This window comes from Cibotium barometz, chromosome 28, assembly GCF_041138505.1.
Source record: "Cibotium barometz isolate CiBa-2024 chromosome 28, ASM4113850v1, whole genome shotgun sequence".
Classification (NCBI taxonomy): domain Eukaryota; kingdom Viridiplantae; phylum Streptophyta; class Polypodiopsida; order Cyatheales; family Cibotiaceae; genus Cibotium; species Cibotium barometz.
This window is the reverse complement of record NC_141073.1, coordinates 54462179-54479230: the sequence shown is the minus strand read 5'-3', so window position 1 is coordinate 54479230 and position 17052 is coordinate 54462179. Positions and strand designations below refer to the sequence as shown.

The window sequence follows — 17052 nt, the reverse complement described above, 5'->3', positions numbered from 1 at the left end:
TTCTCTCTGCAGAGTTGAGGAGGCGACTAGCGTAGTAGATGGGTCGGTCAATCTGGTACCTCACCGGGTTGGGCTAGCACGCCACCCACGGTAGTGACACCAGCATTTGCATGCACGTGAAAGATGATGGACCAATCTGGAGGGATGAGGATGGGTGTTTGAGTGAGACAATGCTTAAGATAGAAGGTTGAGGACTCAGGTGTGGACCAGAGGAATGGGGTGGTGGGACTGACAAGGCGGGTGAGGGGTAGGGCTATGTTAGCATACATGTGGATGAAGCGACGGTGGTAGCCGGTGTGCCCCATAAAGACCTGAGTGCTCTTAGGAGTGAGGGGAGGGGGTAACCTCAAGATGGCAACTATCTTGTCCGGATCTGGAGCAAGGCCTTGGGCTAAGACTGTGTGGCCCAAAAGTGTGCCCTGCATAGCTAAGAAGCGACATTTGAAGGGGTTGAGCCTGAGATGAGAGGACCGACACTTACCAAAGACCAAGGCTAATTGATGGAGGTGGTCAGCAAAGGCTTCCAGACACGTGGCAAGATGTGTGCCGGTGAAGTTCGAGAAATCATCTACAAATGCTCTGAGGAAGCTGGTGAGAAATTCCTGAAAAATTTTGGTCACAATGCATTGGAAAGTGGCTGGGGCATTGCACAACCCAAATGGTATCTTGTTGTAGAGGTAGGTGCCCCATTGGGTGACAAAGGCTGTTTTGGACTGGTCATCTGGATGGATGGCCACCTTGTTGTAGCCATTGAAACCATCCATGAAACTGTAGAGAGCGTGACCAGCCACATCTTCCAGCATCTTGTCCATGAAAGGGTTTGGAATTTTATCTTTGATTGTGGCCTTGTTGAGAGCATGGAAATCGACACAGACTCGGATTTTGTTATTCTTCTTCTTTAGGGTGATCACCATGGGTGAGAGCCACTCTGTGTGTTCCACCGAAGCAATGATGCGGGCGGCCTCCATTTTCTCCAACTCCACCTTCACTGCTTTTGCATACTTGGGGTTTAGTTTGTAGGCTTTGCCCCGGACTGGTCAGGTACCCTCATGGAGAGGGATGTTGTGCACGCCTATGTTGGCCGGCACATCGTCCAGATCCTTGTAGGTCTAGGCGAATACATCCTTGTGGGAGTGGAAAAAGGCGGTGGCTTGTTTGAGTAATGCGGGGTGATCTCATAACCAGGAGCCTAAGAGGATGGGACGTGGATCCTCCGGGGCCTAGATTGAATTCATTTACTGGGTCCTGACATGAAGGAAGTGGGAGGGCGTGGCTTCCGAGTTGGAGAGGATGCCGGGGTCATGTGCTGGTTGTTGGTCCAGGGGGAAGTCACCAAACTGCTCCTTTGTCCAAGATGGGGGTAGTTCCTCTACAGGAATCGGGGACTCCATGGTAGTCATAACATCGGGCTGGCCCAAGATGGGTTTGGCTATGGGTGGTTGTGAGTGTGCCTTCTTTGTGACTAAGCCCTTGGTGGTGGCTGATGGTGCAGATGTGATGGAGGTGGAGTGCTTTTCACGCCGCCTATCAGTGATGGGCTCGCCCAGGCTAATTACCTCGAAGTACTCAATGGTGGGATCCTGTGGATTGGTGACTTCAGGAACCTCCGTGATGTCCACCATGTAGCATGAGAGATCCCCGGCAGCCTCGAGCCAGTCCAAGAGCTCGAAGTCTTCCCCAAAGGGCCTTATACCTTCCTCCATTGGCGTGGGTGCGACCACGACACCCCGCACAGCTTGGTCTGGACCTTCTTCAAGCTTGAGTTCTTTTTGGCCATTGGTTTGAGGTATCCACAACCTATTGGTACCCCAGTCGTGTAGCACACCAGCACCTCGCAACCATGGCCGGCCATTCCGTAAGGAGTATGCTCCGTTAACTTCGGGAAGATGGATGACCACAAAATCTAGAGAGAAGACATCTTGAATTTGGATTGGCACTCCCTCCACTAGCCCGAGAGGTGTCACCTCGCGCTAGTCTACCATTCGGATATGGAAATTGGCTGGCTTGGTGAGCTGTAGACCAGTGGCTTTGAGAGTGAACGCCGGCTTAGGTTGACTCCGGATCCGCCATCCACAATGGCTCCAAAGAGAGGGGTTCCATTGATTTGCACTGTGAGGTGAGGGCTTTTGAAATCGGTGAGGGCGCCGATTGCATGAGTGATGCCTAGACATTTTGTTGCTTGTAGGTTGGCCCGAATCTGTGGCTCACCACCTTGAATCTTGGACCCCTCCTCTAGTTGTTGCAGCAGCAGATCCAATTGCACGCGGGGAGTGGGGCTAAATTGGAGCAGTTGGTAGAGTGACATGCCCACCTTGCTCTCCTTGAGTAGGTTGGCCATGGAAGCTGTTGACGGTGCAGGGTGGGGAGTCACAACGGCCTGACCTCCGTCATTGAACGTGGGTGGCCCCTTTTGAAGATCTTTGAGAGTTTGCAAAAAGGCGTGATCCACCACATGATGAGAGATGTTTGAGGGGACTTCACCTTGCTCCATTGAAGGGTTTGGTTCTCCAAGGGCCTTCTTTTGAGCACCGGTGACCAAACTTGTGGTGGGGTGCTCTAAATGAGATGAGGGTGTAGAGTTGTTGGGGTTTGGGGACACTCCCAAGGTGAAGGATGGGTGAATTGGCACTAAGGGGAAGGTGTCGGCCAACTCAGTAGCACTTTCCATAGTGACTAAGTGAGTGGTGGCTGGCGCTTGGAAGGTGAAATCAGTGGAAGCACCTGCTTGTTGCTTCGGGCAGTCCTGAGTGTAGTGATCCTTGGCCTCGGGGCAGTGACAACACGGGGTTGTCCCTTCTGGAAGGGGACACTGACCTAGTGACGAGACTCCCCACGGCGGTAGCATAAGATGGGATGGTTACGGGGAGCAGGTGGGCAAGTAGGCCTGTTTTTTGCAGCGGTGACTGCGAGGGTGGCAAGGGAAGGAGATGGTGGGGTGGTGGAAGGTAGGGGTTAGCGGGTGAGGGGGTAGGGGTGTATGGAGGAGTGGTTGGCTGGTAGACAGGTGTGGTTGCTGGGGTGAAAGATGTGAAATGACTGGTGGGAGCAGCTGGCGGAGGAAACTTGTAATATGCAGCGGAAGTCTTCGTATTAGAGGATCTTGTCACACAAATGCTCACACTGTCTTTTGTATCCTAAGTTTCGTGAGTTTATCAATCCACTTTAATACTTCAAACTTTAAAGAGATATGAGAGAGAGAGATATGAGAACTGGACACCAAATTGGGTCCCAAATTACCCACTGAAGGGCCCCCTATCCTGTTACCGAGATAGTATTTGCTTTATTACTTTAGAGAGAATGATTGTGGACTGTAGATAAGCCAAACGCAAGATCTTGGAGGATCGGAAGCCTGGCTGAACTGTACACGGCTGTAGAAACACCACAATGAACTGATCTCGAGCCTATGCACTCTTCCCAAGGGTATGAGGAAGGGCTGCACACTTGAGGCTGAGAAGGGACTGTAGTGGACTGTTCTAAGCTATGAAAGTATGCTGAAAATGCTTATGAATGCTGTGTTACCTTCACTAGATTGCTGGAGCATGTGTGGATGATGCATAGAAGGTTGTAGACTGCTGTAGGACTGAAAAGGCAGAGCTGTAGTGAACTGTACACAGGCCGGCTGTGAGATATGCAGAAAGCGCAGATGTGTTTGCTGATTTGGGGCTTGTGGAGGTACTGAATGGCTGCGCCTGATGGCTGTAGGGACTGCTGAACTGCTGCGTTGGAGAACCAGGGTTGGCTGAAGCAAAACGCAAGTACTCCAAGGGTTGGATGAGACTATGGCTGCAGGCGGGGATGCTCTTAGGGCTGAGGATATGAGGCGCCTGGATTCTGAGGGCTGAATGGGCTTCTAAGCACAATGCATGCCTATTTATACTAGTTGGGAGTTGGTCAAGTTGGCTGGCTGGTCATAAATTTAATAAACTTTATGTTTATAAAATGGCATTAAATGCTAATAAAATACTATAAAATATTGGAAAAATACCAGATAAATCCTAGTTAATTTCCTAAGTCTTTTTGTGATGTTCTAAGTGATGCACAGGCATATGGATGTATGTTATGCAAAATGCAGAGTGCTCTTTGATGCAAACCCTAAGGCTTCTACTGACTCTACATGCATGAATGATTCTCTCCAAGTGGGTCAAGGGACTTGGCTGATTGACTGACCCGCTAAGGCTGAGGAATGACCTACGTAGCTCGTGCCTGACTTATCCTGGACTGAGGATATACAATGGGGTCATGGCATACGACAAATATCATCCTACTGGGTTCTAATAATGTATAGATGTTGCACTGTTGATGATTACCCACCTTGTCACCATGCATTGAGTGCATAGTGCATGTGACATTCCCTCCTGCTTAGCTTGGTGGCAGGTTCATGGCTTCCAAGTAGTCCGCCAACAACTGGGGGTACTTTTGGAAGAACTCCTCGTCTAGCCATACGGCTTTGTGGATACCTCGATCTCGGAATTTCGTATAGAACTGACGTATCTGTCGACTGGAACCATCGGGTTGCTTTTTCGCTTTCCAAGGTCTGGGTGGTATGGGACGCTTGGACGGAAGGCGGGGAGTAACCGGGGTCAAGGGAGAAGATCGGTGTGGTTGGATGTGTGGGAGTTTTGCAAAGAATTCCATATCCATGTGAAAAAGCAGAGAGAAAAGCATTGTGCTTTTAGTGCTTTTTTGAGTTTTATGCGGGGGAATTCTTTGCCCTAAAACCTTCTATTTGTACCTATGCTTTTGCATCTCTAGGCTTCATCCCATAGCTTTTTTCTCCATGGCTGAACTATTAGGGTTTATCTGGTTGGGGTTTAGGGCTAACTAGGGTAAGACCCTGTGGTTGGGTTAACCATAGCCCAGGTCAGGGATCTCCTCCACTGGGACAATCTCATCACCTTCACCCAGACGTTCCTTTAAACGACTGATGTGGAAAACAGGTGAATCTTGATTCCAGAAGGAAGTGCTAACCGATAAGCTACCTCACTAATCTTCTTTGTGATCTGATAAGGACCACAACATCGAGAAGACAGCTTGTAAACCTTACCAATTCTCATTGTTTTAGAGTCCTTTGGGACTTTAAGATACACCCACATGCCCTTTTGTAAGGCTCTAGGAGTTCGTCGTTGGTTGGCGTAAAACTGAGCGCGATCTTGAGCACTCTTTACGCTTTCCCTTGCAATTTTCAGCATGTCTTGCATATCTTGCAAGAAGTCCACTGCTGATTGCAATTTGACTCCCCTTAACCCAACGGCTATAGGTGACTTTGGTTGATAACCATACATAAGTATGAATGGGCTATAACTAGTAGCCGCATGCTTACTGCTATTATAAGAAAACTCAATCTATGGGAGGTATCTTTCCCACTCAGACTGTCTCTTGGAGACATATGCCCTCAACATATTCTCCAGTGTCTGGTTAGTCCTCTCTGTCTGACCATCTGACTCATGATGATCTGAAGATGACATACTCAAGCGTGTTTCCAATTTGGAAAATACGGATTGCCAAAATTGTGCAATGAGTTTGGGATCCCTGTCACTCACAATCTCCTCAGGTAGTACATAAAGCTTGTACAACTGCTCCACAAAGAGTTGAGCCAACTTGTGACTCTTCACCATCGACTTAGTAGGGATAAATCTTGCCATCTTCGTCAATCGGTCCACAACAACCTAGATTGAGTCATGGCCCCTATTAGTCCGGGGTAATCCAACTACAAAATCCATCGGGATACTTTGCTATTTGTTCTCAGGAATTTGCAAAGGATGTAACAATCCTCCAGCTCTAAGCCTTTCAGCTTTGTTAAGTTGGCACTGGGAATACTTCCGCACATAATCCTCGACAAAGGCCTTTGTGTGCGGCCAGTAAAAATGCCGGCCATTCAAGGCTAAGGTTCTATGTATGCCCAGGTGCGCTGCACTAGTGCATCATGGCACTCATGCAATATCAAAGTTTGGACGTCCAGATCACTGGGCACACAAACCTTGCCATCCTTACATAGTAATCCACCTCTAATGGAATACTTTTCCAATATCTTTCTCTCAGCAGCACTCATCGGAGTGTCCGGAACACTCGGATCTCGCAGGCTGCTTCTGGCCTGGACCAATTGCCAGATTCGACCAAAATGGGAATCTTGCAAAAGTCAGTTGTTATCTCAGCAAAAGAGATAGCATTAACCTCGGGGATCCTACTAAGGGCATGAGCAACCCGATTGGTTGTTCCCCTACCGTAACGGATCTCAAAGTCAAACTCCTGCATGAGGTCAACCCATCTGGCTTTCCGACCCCTCAGGTCAAGCTAATCACAAATATACGTCAACGAATGGTGATCTGTCTTGACTACAAATCGAGACCCATACAAATAGTGTCTCTAGATCTTCAACGCATGGACAACTGCCAAAAGCTCCTTTTCCTGGGTAGGGTATCTCATTTGTGCATCTGAAAGCTTTTTACTTTCAAATGCTATGGGCATCCCATCCTGGAATAGGACAGCACCTATTGCATAATCACTGGCATCCATTTCAACCACAAAAGCTTTACTGGGATCCACAATGAGCAACATAGGCGCTGAGGTAACAAGCTCCTTCACTGCTCTAAAACATTGGTCCAACTTGTCACTCCAAACCACCGGAGGACTTAGCTTGCCTTTCTTGCTTCTCACCCCCTTTAAAAGTTTAGTCAAAGGGGCTGCAATCTTGGCATAAGCCTCGATGAACTTCCTGAAAAAGCCAGTGAATCCCAAAAAAGATTTCACTTGCCTAATTGTCCTTGGAATAGGCCATTCAAGGACCTTCCGAACCTTTTCTGGATCAATCTTCACACCGTCAATGGTAATGACATGACCTAAATACAAGAGTTCCTGCTTAAAGAAGTCACATTTTGACTCCTTTGCATACAGCTTCTTTCGTCTGAGAATCTCTAAGACGACTTTGAGGTGCTGTATGTGTTCTTCTAATGACCTTCTGTAAATCAGTATGTCATCCAAGAAGACAACAATACACTTCCCCAGATATGGACGAAATAAATCGTTCATCATCTGTGCTGGGAAAGTAGCAGGAGCATTAGTCAACCCGAAAGGTAAGACTAAAAACTCATAGTGGCCATAGCGCGTCCGTAATGCAGTCTTAGGCACGTCCTCAGGTTTAATCCTTATTTGATGATAGCCTGACCGTAGATCAATCTTGGTGAAATACTTAGCACCTTGAAGACGATCCACCAAGTCATCCATCCTCGGTAAAGGATCTTGACAATGAGCTTGTTCAAGCCTTTGTAATCCACACTGAAGCGCATACCCCGTGACAGAAGAACGGGAGCGCCCCATGGATACTTACTAGATTGAACAAAACCTTTATTGAGATACTCTTGCAGTTGCCGAGCAATGTCGTCCTCTTCCCTTTGGCTAAACCGATAAGGTTGCCGGGAGACGGGATGGCTACCAGGCAATAGCTCAATCTCATGGTCAACACCCCGCTCGGGTGGCGGACCATCTGGTAACTCGTTAGGAAATACATCACAAAACTCTTTTAAAATATTGTCCAAAATTTGCTGTTCTTTAGTACAACTATTGCTTGAGATAGAATTACACTCTAAAAAAACAGATGATCTTAACAAAAGTTCAGAATTGAAAAGATCATAGAAACAACAAAAAGACATAGAATTTGGATCAAAAATTGATTCGTATATGTCCTTGGCCAAAGCCTGAGTCGAGTTTACATCAGAAAATCCATGGAGGACATCACCCCAGATTACATAGAGTTCACCGTCATGAACAAACGAGAGCTTATGAGTGCGATAATCTAACATTATCGTCTCGCTCTTGTCAAAAAACCAGGACATTCCCAAAATCATATCCACCCTGTCAAGGTTCATGATATGGAAGTCCAAAGCCTCTCGATAGTCCTAAATCTGGACCTCTAGTCTAGGCACCGTTCGATCCCACACTTCCACGACTGCACCCTGAGCAAGGTTGACCACATACCAATAATCACTTGCCTCCGTGGGTAGCCAGAGTGTCTGTACCAAACGTGAAGAAATAAAATTGTGAGTAGAACCGTTGTCAAATAGAATCCGCACCCTTTGGCCGCCTACAGATCCCTCAACTCGGAGGAGATCATGCGGACCAAAAGTAGATTCACTTATCTGACATCCACGGCAACTACTTGACGCCAAATGATGAATTTCAACAAAAGAGATCAAAGAGTTACCTTGTAGTTCCGTAATATGTACTGAGGTCTTACCTCCTAAAGACTTCTTCTTCGAACAATCCCGATAGTGATGACCGGGCTGGTTGCACTCGAAGCACAAGTTCTCTTTCTTCGCCTTCGCTAACTGTTCTTCGGTTTGCGGAGCGGACCTTTTCTTGCCTCTCGAGCGCTTTTTGGGATTGCGTTGTGACGACTGACCATCCTAGGATGTTGCAACACTACACCTCGCTTCTTGTCTTTAGAGGATTTTTGGTTCTCGCGTGCAGACTCACCACCTCTTCTGACAGCAAGGGTGTCATATCTTTGAGATCCCTAACCTCGAAGATATGACTAGGTATATTCCCTTAGAGCCCGAAATGGTTCTCGATCAATGTACAAAATGGTCTCGGAATACTGTTTATTCAGAGTACTTGATCAAGTGGAAGGGCTAGTCGCAGGTCGAGGCTACATGGGAGTCAGTGCGTAGTTTAAAGAGTCGATTCCCCGAATTCATTTTTGAGGACGTCAATGGTTCATAAGGGGGGAAGTATGTTACGTCCCAAGGCTAACTAGGGTTAAGACCCTCGGGTTGGGTTAACCATAGCCCAGGGTTAGGCATCTTAACTGGGGGGATTAGTAGCTTTTATGAGACGTGTGCTATATTTGGCTCCTGGTTTATAGGACGCCTATATAAGTCACTTTATGGGTCAGTTTTGAGAGAGAGCTCCCCGGACCTGGACTCGAGGCCTTGAGACTACTCCATGCATACATCCGATGGGTGTGTACTGGTGGTATGGGACGCTAGGGACTTTGCACGTGGAGCCATGTCTTAGATGCTACTGTCCCCCTTGCTCCGGGGTGAGCCTGAATGGCTCTATGGTTGGGCGATGAGCTTGATGCTATGTCCTTTTGCTTCCATGTTTATGCTTAATCATAGGGTTTATCTGGTTGGGGCTATACAGTGAGAGGCGCCGAGCACAAGTAGGTGAGCACCGCTTCTAGGCGGTCAAGTGGGTAGCCAATGTGGCCCCTAATTTGGGGAGTGGGGCAGCCAAAGATCACCTCCTTGTGTGACTGGTGGTGACCCTTTGGGGTGCCCGCATTTGAGGTTCACGAACTTGGGAGTGTTTGATCTTGGGTTCACGAACTTGGGGGTGCCCGACCAAGGGCAGTGAGGGTGGCTACAAGGGCTTGTCAATTAACCTTGGGAAGACCAAGGTCATGGTCTTCTATACTTCCCCTAGTGTGAGGAAACATACAAAGATCACCTATATGGGTAGTTGGGTGGAGGTAGCAAACTCGTATGTCTACTCGGGGGTCACTTTCACGAGCTCTGGCTGACGCTTCAAATTGATTAGGGGATACGTTGCACTTGCCCTCCTAGAGAGACAATGCCACCAGACACTTCTAGGAGCCCAGGACAAAGGGCTAGCTTGTTGACACACTAGTGACTGGCAATGATGGATGCATCCCCATTTTGGGCACCAAGCTTATCAGCGGTGGTAGATTGGCAGCACATAGAGTGTTCACAGATTTTGATGCTCTCCAGATTGATATGTCACAAACCATCTATGCCTCACCATATCATTCGAGCAGAGTTTGCTACAGCACCTACGTTGGCAGAGGCCTTATTCTAGACTTCATTACACACAGATGATACTAGCCGTGGATTCGTCAACGATTACCATACCTGGCACTACAGTCTTCTCAAGCGAGATATATGGATTACCCTAGGGGAGCCCCTACCACCCAAGGTGATGTACTACAGTAACCATTTTCTGAGACTTACAGATGATGGATTCATACAGAGACCAGGGTACCTAGATGTTTGCATGTCACATCCCATGAGGATGGCACTTGGTCAGCTCAGGGTCTCATCCCATAGGCTCAAGATTGAGGTTGGCAGAGCAGCAGGGATTCCTAGAGAGAGTAGACTCTGTAGATTGTGCCATGGAGGATTAGAGTCTGAGGAACATTATATTTGTCAATGCCTAGTGTATTATGAGATCAGGGGGTGATTCCACTGCCTATTTAGAGAGGGGTTTGGGCCATTATCTCGGATTATGGAGTATCCAAATCAGTGTTGTCTCGAACTCTTCTTGTTGGATATCTGATGACACAGAGAGTTACTATTGAGAGATCCTCAACCCCGACATTCTACCATCATTGGTTTCTTTTGCCCATAGGAGGACACTCAGCCGGATGAGGTAACCATGGTACCGACGAGGGGCCCACCATCTCGCCCCTCGACTGGAGTTACCCTGCCTCGTGCCATGGCACTTCGGAGAGCTAGACAGCCTCACCCTCCTAGACCTCGAGCGCCCTAGGCTCACTAGCCCGAGATTGATGAGATCCTCACCTGCTGTAGCTACTACCTCGTCCTAGCTTCTCCTCATCAGCATTGTAGATCTAGGGTCCCTCTTCACCCCTCATCGATGCTGGACATCCTTTTTTTTTTCTGGGAAAAAGATCCTTCAATTAGTTAAAGAAAAACAGTCGCAAAGGGCTAAGTACAACCACGACGGGCTAAATACAGCCTCACCTCATATAAGGGCGGGAGACAAATGATCAAAGGGAAAGGGATGCTTCTCCTCCGGCTGGTCGCTCTGTGAGGAGAAGGCTATCTCATATAGGGGGAGGGGCGGGAACAACCATAGAGGTGGTCTGTAATGCCAAATGGGGTCATCGCCTCTATCTGTGAGGAAAGGGCTAGGCCTCCATCAAGAAGGCTTCCCGCCGCTTCTGCATGTTGTCAGAACCTCCTTGTATCTTCCCCCACTGACCACAGAGGGTGTGAATGATATCGAGCCATATGCTTCTGATGGTCTCCGCCGACGGAGTGTGGGTACCCTTGATGGCCTCGCTACATCTAGCACGCTAGATGTGCCAGGTTGCTATGCTACTGCAAATCTCCCATCGCTGGAATGAGATGGTCGCGAGACACCTGCCGGTGGGGCTGTGATTGGTACTGCTGCAATACGATGGTGGGAGACCTGAAGGGCTAGTCCTCCCCCATCCTCCTCATAGGTCTTGACCACTCTAGCCTCGGTGGCCCAAGCAACAACACCCCAAGTGATGATCTAGGTTAATGGCGTGTCCATAGGAAAGATGCGGAGAATCCGTTTTCAAATCTGCTGAGCCTTTGGGCAATCCCAAAGGCAATGTCACTGAGAGTCTTGGGGGTGGCCGCACCTTGGGCAGGCTGTTGACCGACCTCCGACTGCCAGCCAAGTACCAACCGCCAGACTCCTATGTGTCGTCAGCCAAAGAAAGAGAGTGATCTTCCTCGGCCGAAAGCTGTCCCAAAGCCTCTTCGAGAAATCTGAAAGGAAGCGTTGTGAGAGGCCCTAAGACTGCTAGTGTGCTGCTGCTGCCCGGTGTGCCATCTATCTCACGCATCTAGATCCTGCGGCCAAGCCGCGCTGTATATGCAAAGAAAGGGGCATCTAGAGTCTTCACCCAATCTGTGGGATCATTCTAAGTCCACTCTCCAGGGTCCCACTACAACGGCGTGAGAGGTCGGCACTCCCAAATCCATAGCTGCCAAGTCTCTCCCTGGCCACCTTGGCCGGTGTTGGATCTATGTGCCATGCCCGTGCAGAAAAACCAATCACCCTCATCCGCTGCAAGGTGCAGCCCCCGAAATCCTCGAAGGGGTGCTTTGATCTCTCTAGTCTGCCATGGGATCCAATAGAAAAAGTGAGCAGACCATTGTCCTCATCTGTTCCATGGACCGCCACGAGGATATCGTGTCTGATGAACATGCCTAGCCACACCGCGGAGGGGGGGGGGGGGAGGGTCGGGGGGGTCTGGAATAGGAGTCAGCCACTCCTGAGGAATAGCTGAGTTGATGTCGATGTTGAGCCTGTCTCTACCCCAGATCCCTGCTACGCCTCTCTCTTGCTTCGCTTGAGATAACTGCCTATGTGCAATCCAATCTCCGAGAGACCTAGCTGGTCCCATGCTCAAGGTGCCCCAAGATATATGCAGTCGGCCCCTAGCATGTGGCCACTAGGTAAACGGATCGGGGGGTTCCAGATCAAAGGCTGCCGAAGCTACTCCTCTTAGGCCACTGGAACAATCTGTCTGAGGGCTGGCCTGAGATGATCCCAAGCACGAAGTAGACTGGCTGCGAATCTGTCCTCAAAGGCGGGAGACTAAAACCTCGGGCTCGCATCTTTGTGAAGATCCATGTAGTACTCTGCGGCCACGGGCCTCCAAGGCTCACCACCTGGTAGGAGTCTTCTGACAATCAACTTGTCTAGCAGGGCACGGCTCTGTATAGCTGGATCGATGAGGCCAAGCTCCCCTTTAACTACGTGGCTGAATGATCACTCTCCATGCCACCTTGGCCCTGGTTGGCCTCCCATCACTTCCGGCCCACAAGAAGTTTCGGATCAAACGTTGTACCTGGCCAATACATGCCCGAGAAAAAGCCCAGCACGAGGTGATGTACCACATGGTGGCAAGCAGTACTTGGTTCGCCACCACCACTCTGCCTGCTAGGGATAGCCGCGCCGAGCTGCAATATAAAAGCTTCTTCTGAATACTTAGAAGAAGCGGAGCGAGTGTTGCTCGGGAGACATATCAATACCAATCTGGCAACTGAGGTATCGCACTGGAGTGCCCCTCGGGATCCACTAGAAAGCCTCAGCTGGTCGCCAAGTCGAGGTGGGTGCTGAGCTTACCCAACAACCACACGACTTGTGCTAGTTGATCTTCGCTCTTAATGCATGGCAGAAAGTCTCTATCGCCTCCTCGAATCTCTAGAGATTCCCAACATCTCCAGCAAGGTAGGCTGCTGTGTTGTCTGCAAACAAGTCCGGAAGCTCCTCCTGCGTGTGGAGGGGACGGCACAATCCTTGAAGTCCAGTCTCTTGGGCGGAGAGAATACTACTCATGGCCTCTGCGACAAATAGAAAGAGGTATGGTGCCAGAGGATAGCCCTGTCAAACTGAGCGGGAAAGGGGGAATCTGTCGCCTTGGGCTCTCTAAATGAGAACCTGGCTGTGATATGTTGAATAAAGTCTTGAGACTCCACGAATCCACTCCATGGGGAATCCCATCCGGCTCATAGTGCCCTCTAGTAAGCTCCAATCCACTCTGTCATAAGCTTTCTCAAAGTCTAGGAGTAGCACAATGAGGTTCTGTTGCCGTATCCTGGCCGAAGCGATGCTGGACATCCTTTATGGACTCCTAACCATAGTTCATATCATACTCGTATGATTGGTGAAGCAAACATTTGCTAATGTATGGTAAAACGCTCAATGAAACTGGGCTATCATTCTTGCTCTTTTTTTAAAATAAAAAATTTGAGACTTTTTTGCTGAAATTGACACCATGGCAGGTCTGCACCCAGTAGGTACTAGGCTCAGGCTGTAAAGAACCTGGGCCTCATGAGGGTTGGGCAGTGGGCACTATACTATGAAAAAGCCCTACATTGTACCAATGTGCCATACATATTAGTACATATAGGACATAGTATGTACTATGTACATTCAAATTTTCAGCCTTCAACTTTCAAGTTTCAAGTTTCAGCCTTCAAGTTTTGACTTTCAAGCGTCAAATTGTCGATATTTTAAGTCCCAACTCCCACATGCATAGACAACCCCAAATTTAAGGCCATGTATGAAACTCCACCAGGAGCTGAATCATACTTTATCGTACCTATCATTCTCCCTGATGTATGGCAGTATGAAACGTATGATATGAACTATGCCCCTATCACACATCGATGGATAGCTCCCTCTCCACCCCCCCCCCCCCCCCCCCTATTCTCTACACCCACTTTGTAACCACGAGGATGAGGATGGTGATCCTCCATGATGAGGATGACAATGATGATCCATACATATCTACACTTACCTAGGTATTAGTGTTAGTTCTTTTTGTTAACTTTCTCACTTTTCTTTGACTGTTTTTGAGGAACTCTAGTATGGGACCTTTTCGGACGCGCCATCATACAGTGCATATTTCTTCGTGGGTTTTCACCTCACACTGAGGTTTCCCACTAGTAATATATCATTACTATTAAAAAAAAGTTGGTTCTTTTTGTTATGTTGTCTTTTTTTCCATGATGAGATTCCATGGACACATTGTACACCTTTAGTCTCATAGATCCGTTAGGTCTTTTGCAAGACGTTAATATATCTTCTTGTTCTTCTTCTCTCTCCCCTTCTCTCTCCTACCATATGCCTACATAACACATTGAATGTCAGTGATTTGCTGTGCCTAATCTTTGGCTATTAATCATGCCATGGGGAAAACTGGAAGTACCCAAATCTGTGTTAAGTTTGTTGTATACACTGTAAATATTCTCTCTCTTATCTCCTTTGTATCATATTCATTTATCTATAGTTTATCCTTTCTAAGTTTTTTGTGCTGTTTGTTTCAGTTGTTGGATCTTCTGCTTGGGCACAGTACTGCTGGGATATTCAGGAGGCCTCAGTTGAAGGCATTTGTATCCATCCATGCAAAAGAGGTACAGCTGTAGGTAACATGAATGTTTGTAGGTTTAGGTGAGTGGTCTTGAATCTCTCTCTATATATAAACCTATCTACATATGTCTATCAATTGATCGATTGATATATATATATATATACATATATACACATGTTTGTTGATTGATCGATCGATCGCGATACACACACACACACACACACACTTTTTTTTTTGGTAATATCCAGTGCAGTATATTTATATGCTCATAAATTTACATGATGGGAGGTCTCCGAAATGGAGAGTATCCCAAAGATCAGAAACATAAAAAGAAAAGCTCTATGCAAGAAGCATCCATATCACCCTCATGGCAGGCATCATATAAGGATTGCCGCAATGAGGCTCAGAAAGATTCATATGACTTGTGAATCTGCCGACCCAAGTATGCCAAATTATGCTCACTCCAGATTGTCCGAAGAGCCCAATATCTCACCCGAGAGAGAAATAGTGAGTATTGAGACAAAGACCTCATAAATCTGCCAAAGAGCCAGAAATGTTTCCCAAATCTGTGACTCGGGAAACGGAGCCGAAGATAATCTGAAATTTTCCTGAGGAGGATCCTAGAACACGGGCAGTGCCAAAGCAAATGAAGAACAGTCTCTGAAGGAGCCTGACATCTTAAACATGTGGATGGTGCAATGCGACGTTTAGCAAGTGTGACCCCTACTGACAATGTGCCTGTCATACATCTCCAAAGAAAAAGTCTTTGTTTCAATGGCATTTTACACTTCCATAACATCCTGAGATTCTTCCGCCACCATGAGAGGGGCTTCCTTATATGCCACAGAGAATTAGCATGTTGCTGAATCCATGGAGCAGGCTGAAGAAGCCTGTAAGCTTTGATGGAGGTTAAGGCGGGAAGAGGAACAGGATGAGTGCATGTAGCAGAGGGTTGCAATTGCCAATCCGTAAGCCTGTCTGTGTCAACCACAAGAGGAACAGGTAGAAAAGGATGTAATAAATCAGCAATTTTCTTCCATATATACCTATGATGCATTCCCAATGCATAGGAGGCAGTGGCCTGAGGAAAAGATAAGACATAGCCCTGATCATCTACCACATCATGTATGTATCTAATTCCCAATTTCATGAGATTGTATGCCCGAACAAGTTCCTGTAAAGCGAGTGGAATGTCAAAGATGGCACTCCAATGAATACTTTCTTTCCTCATTGAGTTTGTTCCCGAGCAATTATCAGGAGCCCATTTGACCTTAGAAAGTACTTGTTTCCAGTCAAGTATCAGAGCAGTAGAGAAAGGACAGCCAGGTATCTTCCCTACAAATCTCCCAATGACAACCTCCCAATGATCAGTAATCCAATGACCATAAGCACAAGTCCTCATGTTGACACACATGGATGCTAGCATACAAGTCCATGGCTGTTGTTGGCGGAAAAAAGTATGCAGCATAGTCGCCTTCCTTGCAAGTACATGATATCTTATATTGAGGACATTAAGTCCACCATGCATCCTAAGAGAGCACACCATTTCCATCTTCATCAGTCTCAATGCTTTCACAGCAGTTTTTGTCCTCCATAACATCTCCATAGCTTGAGACATAAAGGCTGAAATATCCCTGGAGGACCAATGCAGCAAAGGCAAATAGAACTGGACATAGGACATTACAATGGACTGTACTATTCTGAGCCTGACATGAAGACGCCCACTTCAAGTATGGGGAAATGAGTGCGCTACTTTGTTCTCTTGAGCCAGAGAATTTCATGTTCAACCTGTTAACAAGCCCTTTGAAGACTATAGCAAAGGCGGATGGCATTCTTATGAATACATTTGAAGAGCTAGAGCCAGAGACAATGGCATTCTTGGAAGGGGAAGGACATCCAGTCTTGACTGTTGGGCCGCTCCTGCCGTATTCGTTTTTCAATGCGATTTGTCAAAATTGACATGCAATCCCGCTGCCAAGCCATACAATGAAAGAGTGGTCATAAGCATTTGAACTTCCCGGGAAGAATTCTGTGGCATAAAGAAGGAATCATCAGCATATGCTTGTGCCAAAAAAGATGCAGCTCCAGGGATTTTAAGACCAGTCATCTGTCGTGTGTTTGTAAGATGATCAAGATACATTAAAAGGGGATGGGTCGCAATGGCATATAAGAGAGCACTAAGAGGACAGCCCTGTCTAACTGATCGACCCAATGTCCATGACCGAGACAGATGAGCCCCAAGAATGCACTGAGAAGTAGAGCCAGAATAAAGCCAGTATACTGCATTTGCCATCTTGGGACCAAAAAAGCCCAACTTGGTCATGATTTGAGAGATAAAATCCCATTGAACAGTGTCAAATGCCTTAGCAATATCCACCTGCAATATAAGCACATCTTGATGCGAATACTTAGCATATTCAATTGCAGTCAAGGCATTG

At 47.5% G+C, this 17052-nt stretch overlaps 1 protein-coding gene across 2 annotated transcripts in view; it reads left to right on the top strand.

Moving 5' to 3' along the window:
• LOC147622956 (DUF21 domain-containing protein At4g14240-like) overlaps nt 1-17052 on the top strand; it is a 135625-nt gene that overhangs the window by 56411 nt on the left and 62162 nt on the right. For both annotated transcript variants that reach the window (XM_086822567.1, XM_086822566.1), the window contains exon 6: nt 14571-14657. In XM_086822567.1, coding sequence (XP_086678693.1) covers nt 14571-14657 — 87 coding nt within the window. The remainder of the gene's footprint in view (nt 1-14570; nt 14658-17052) is intronic.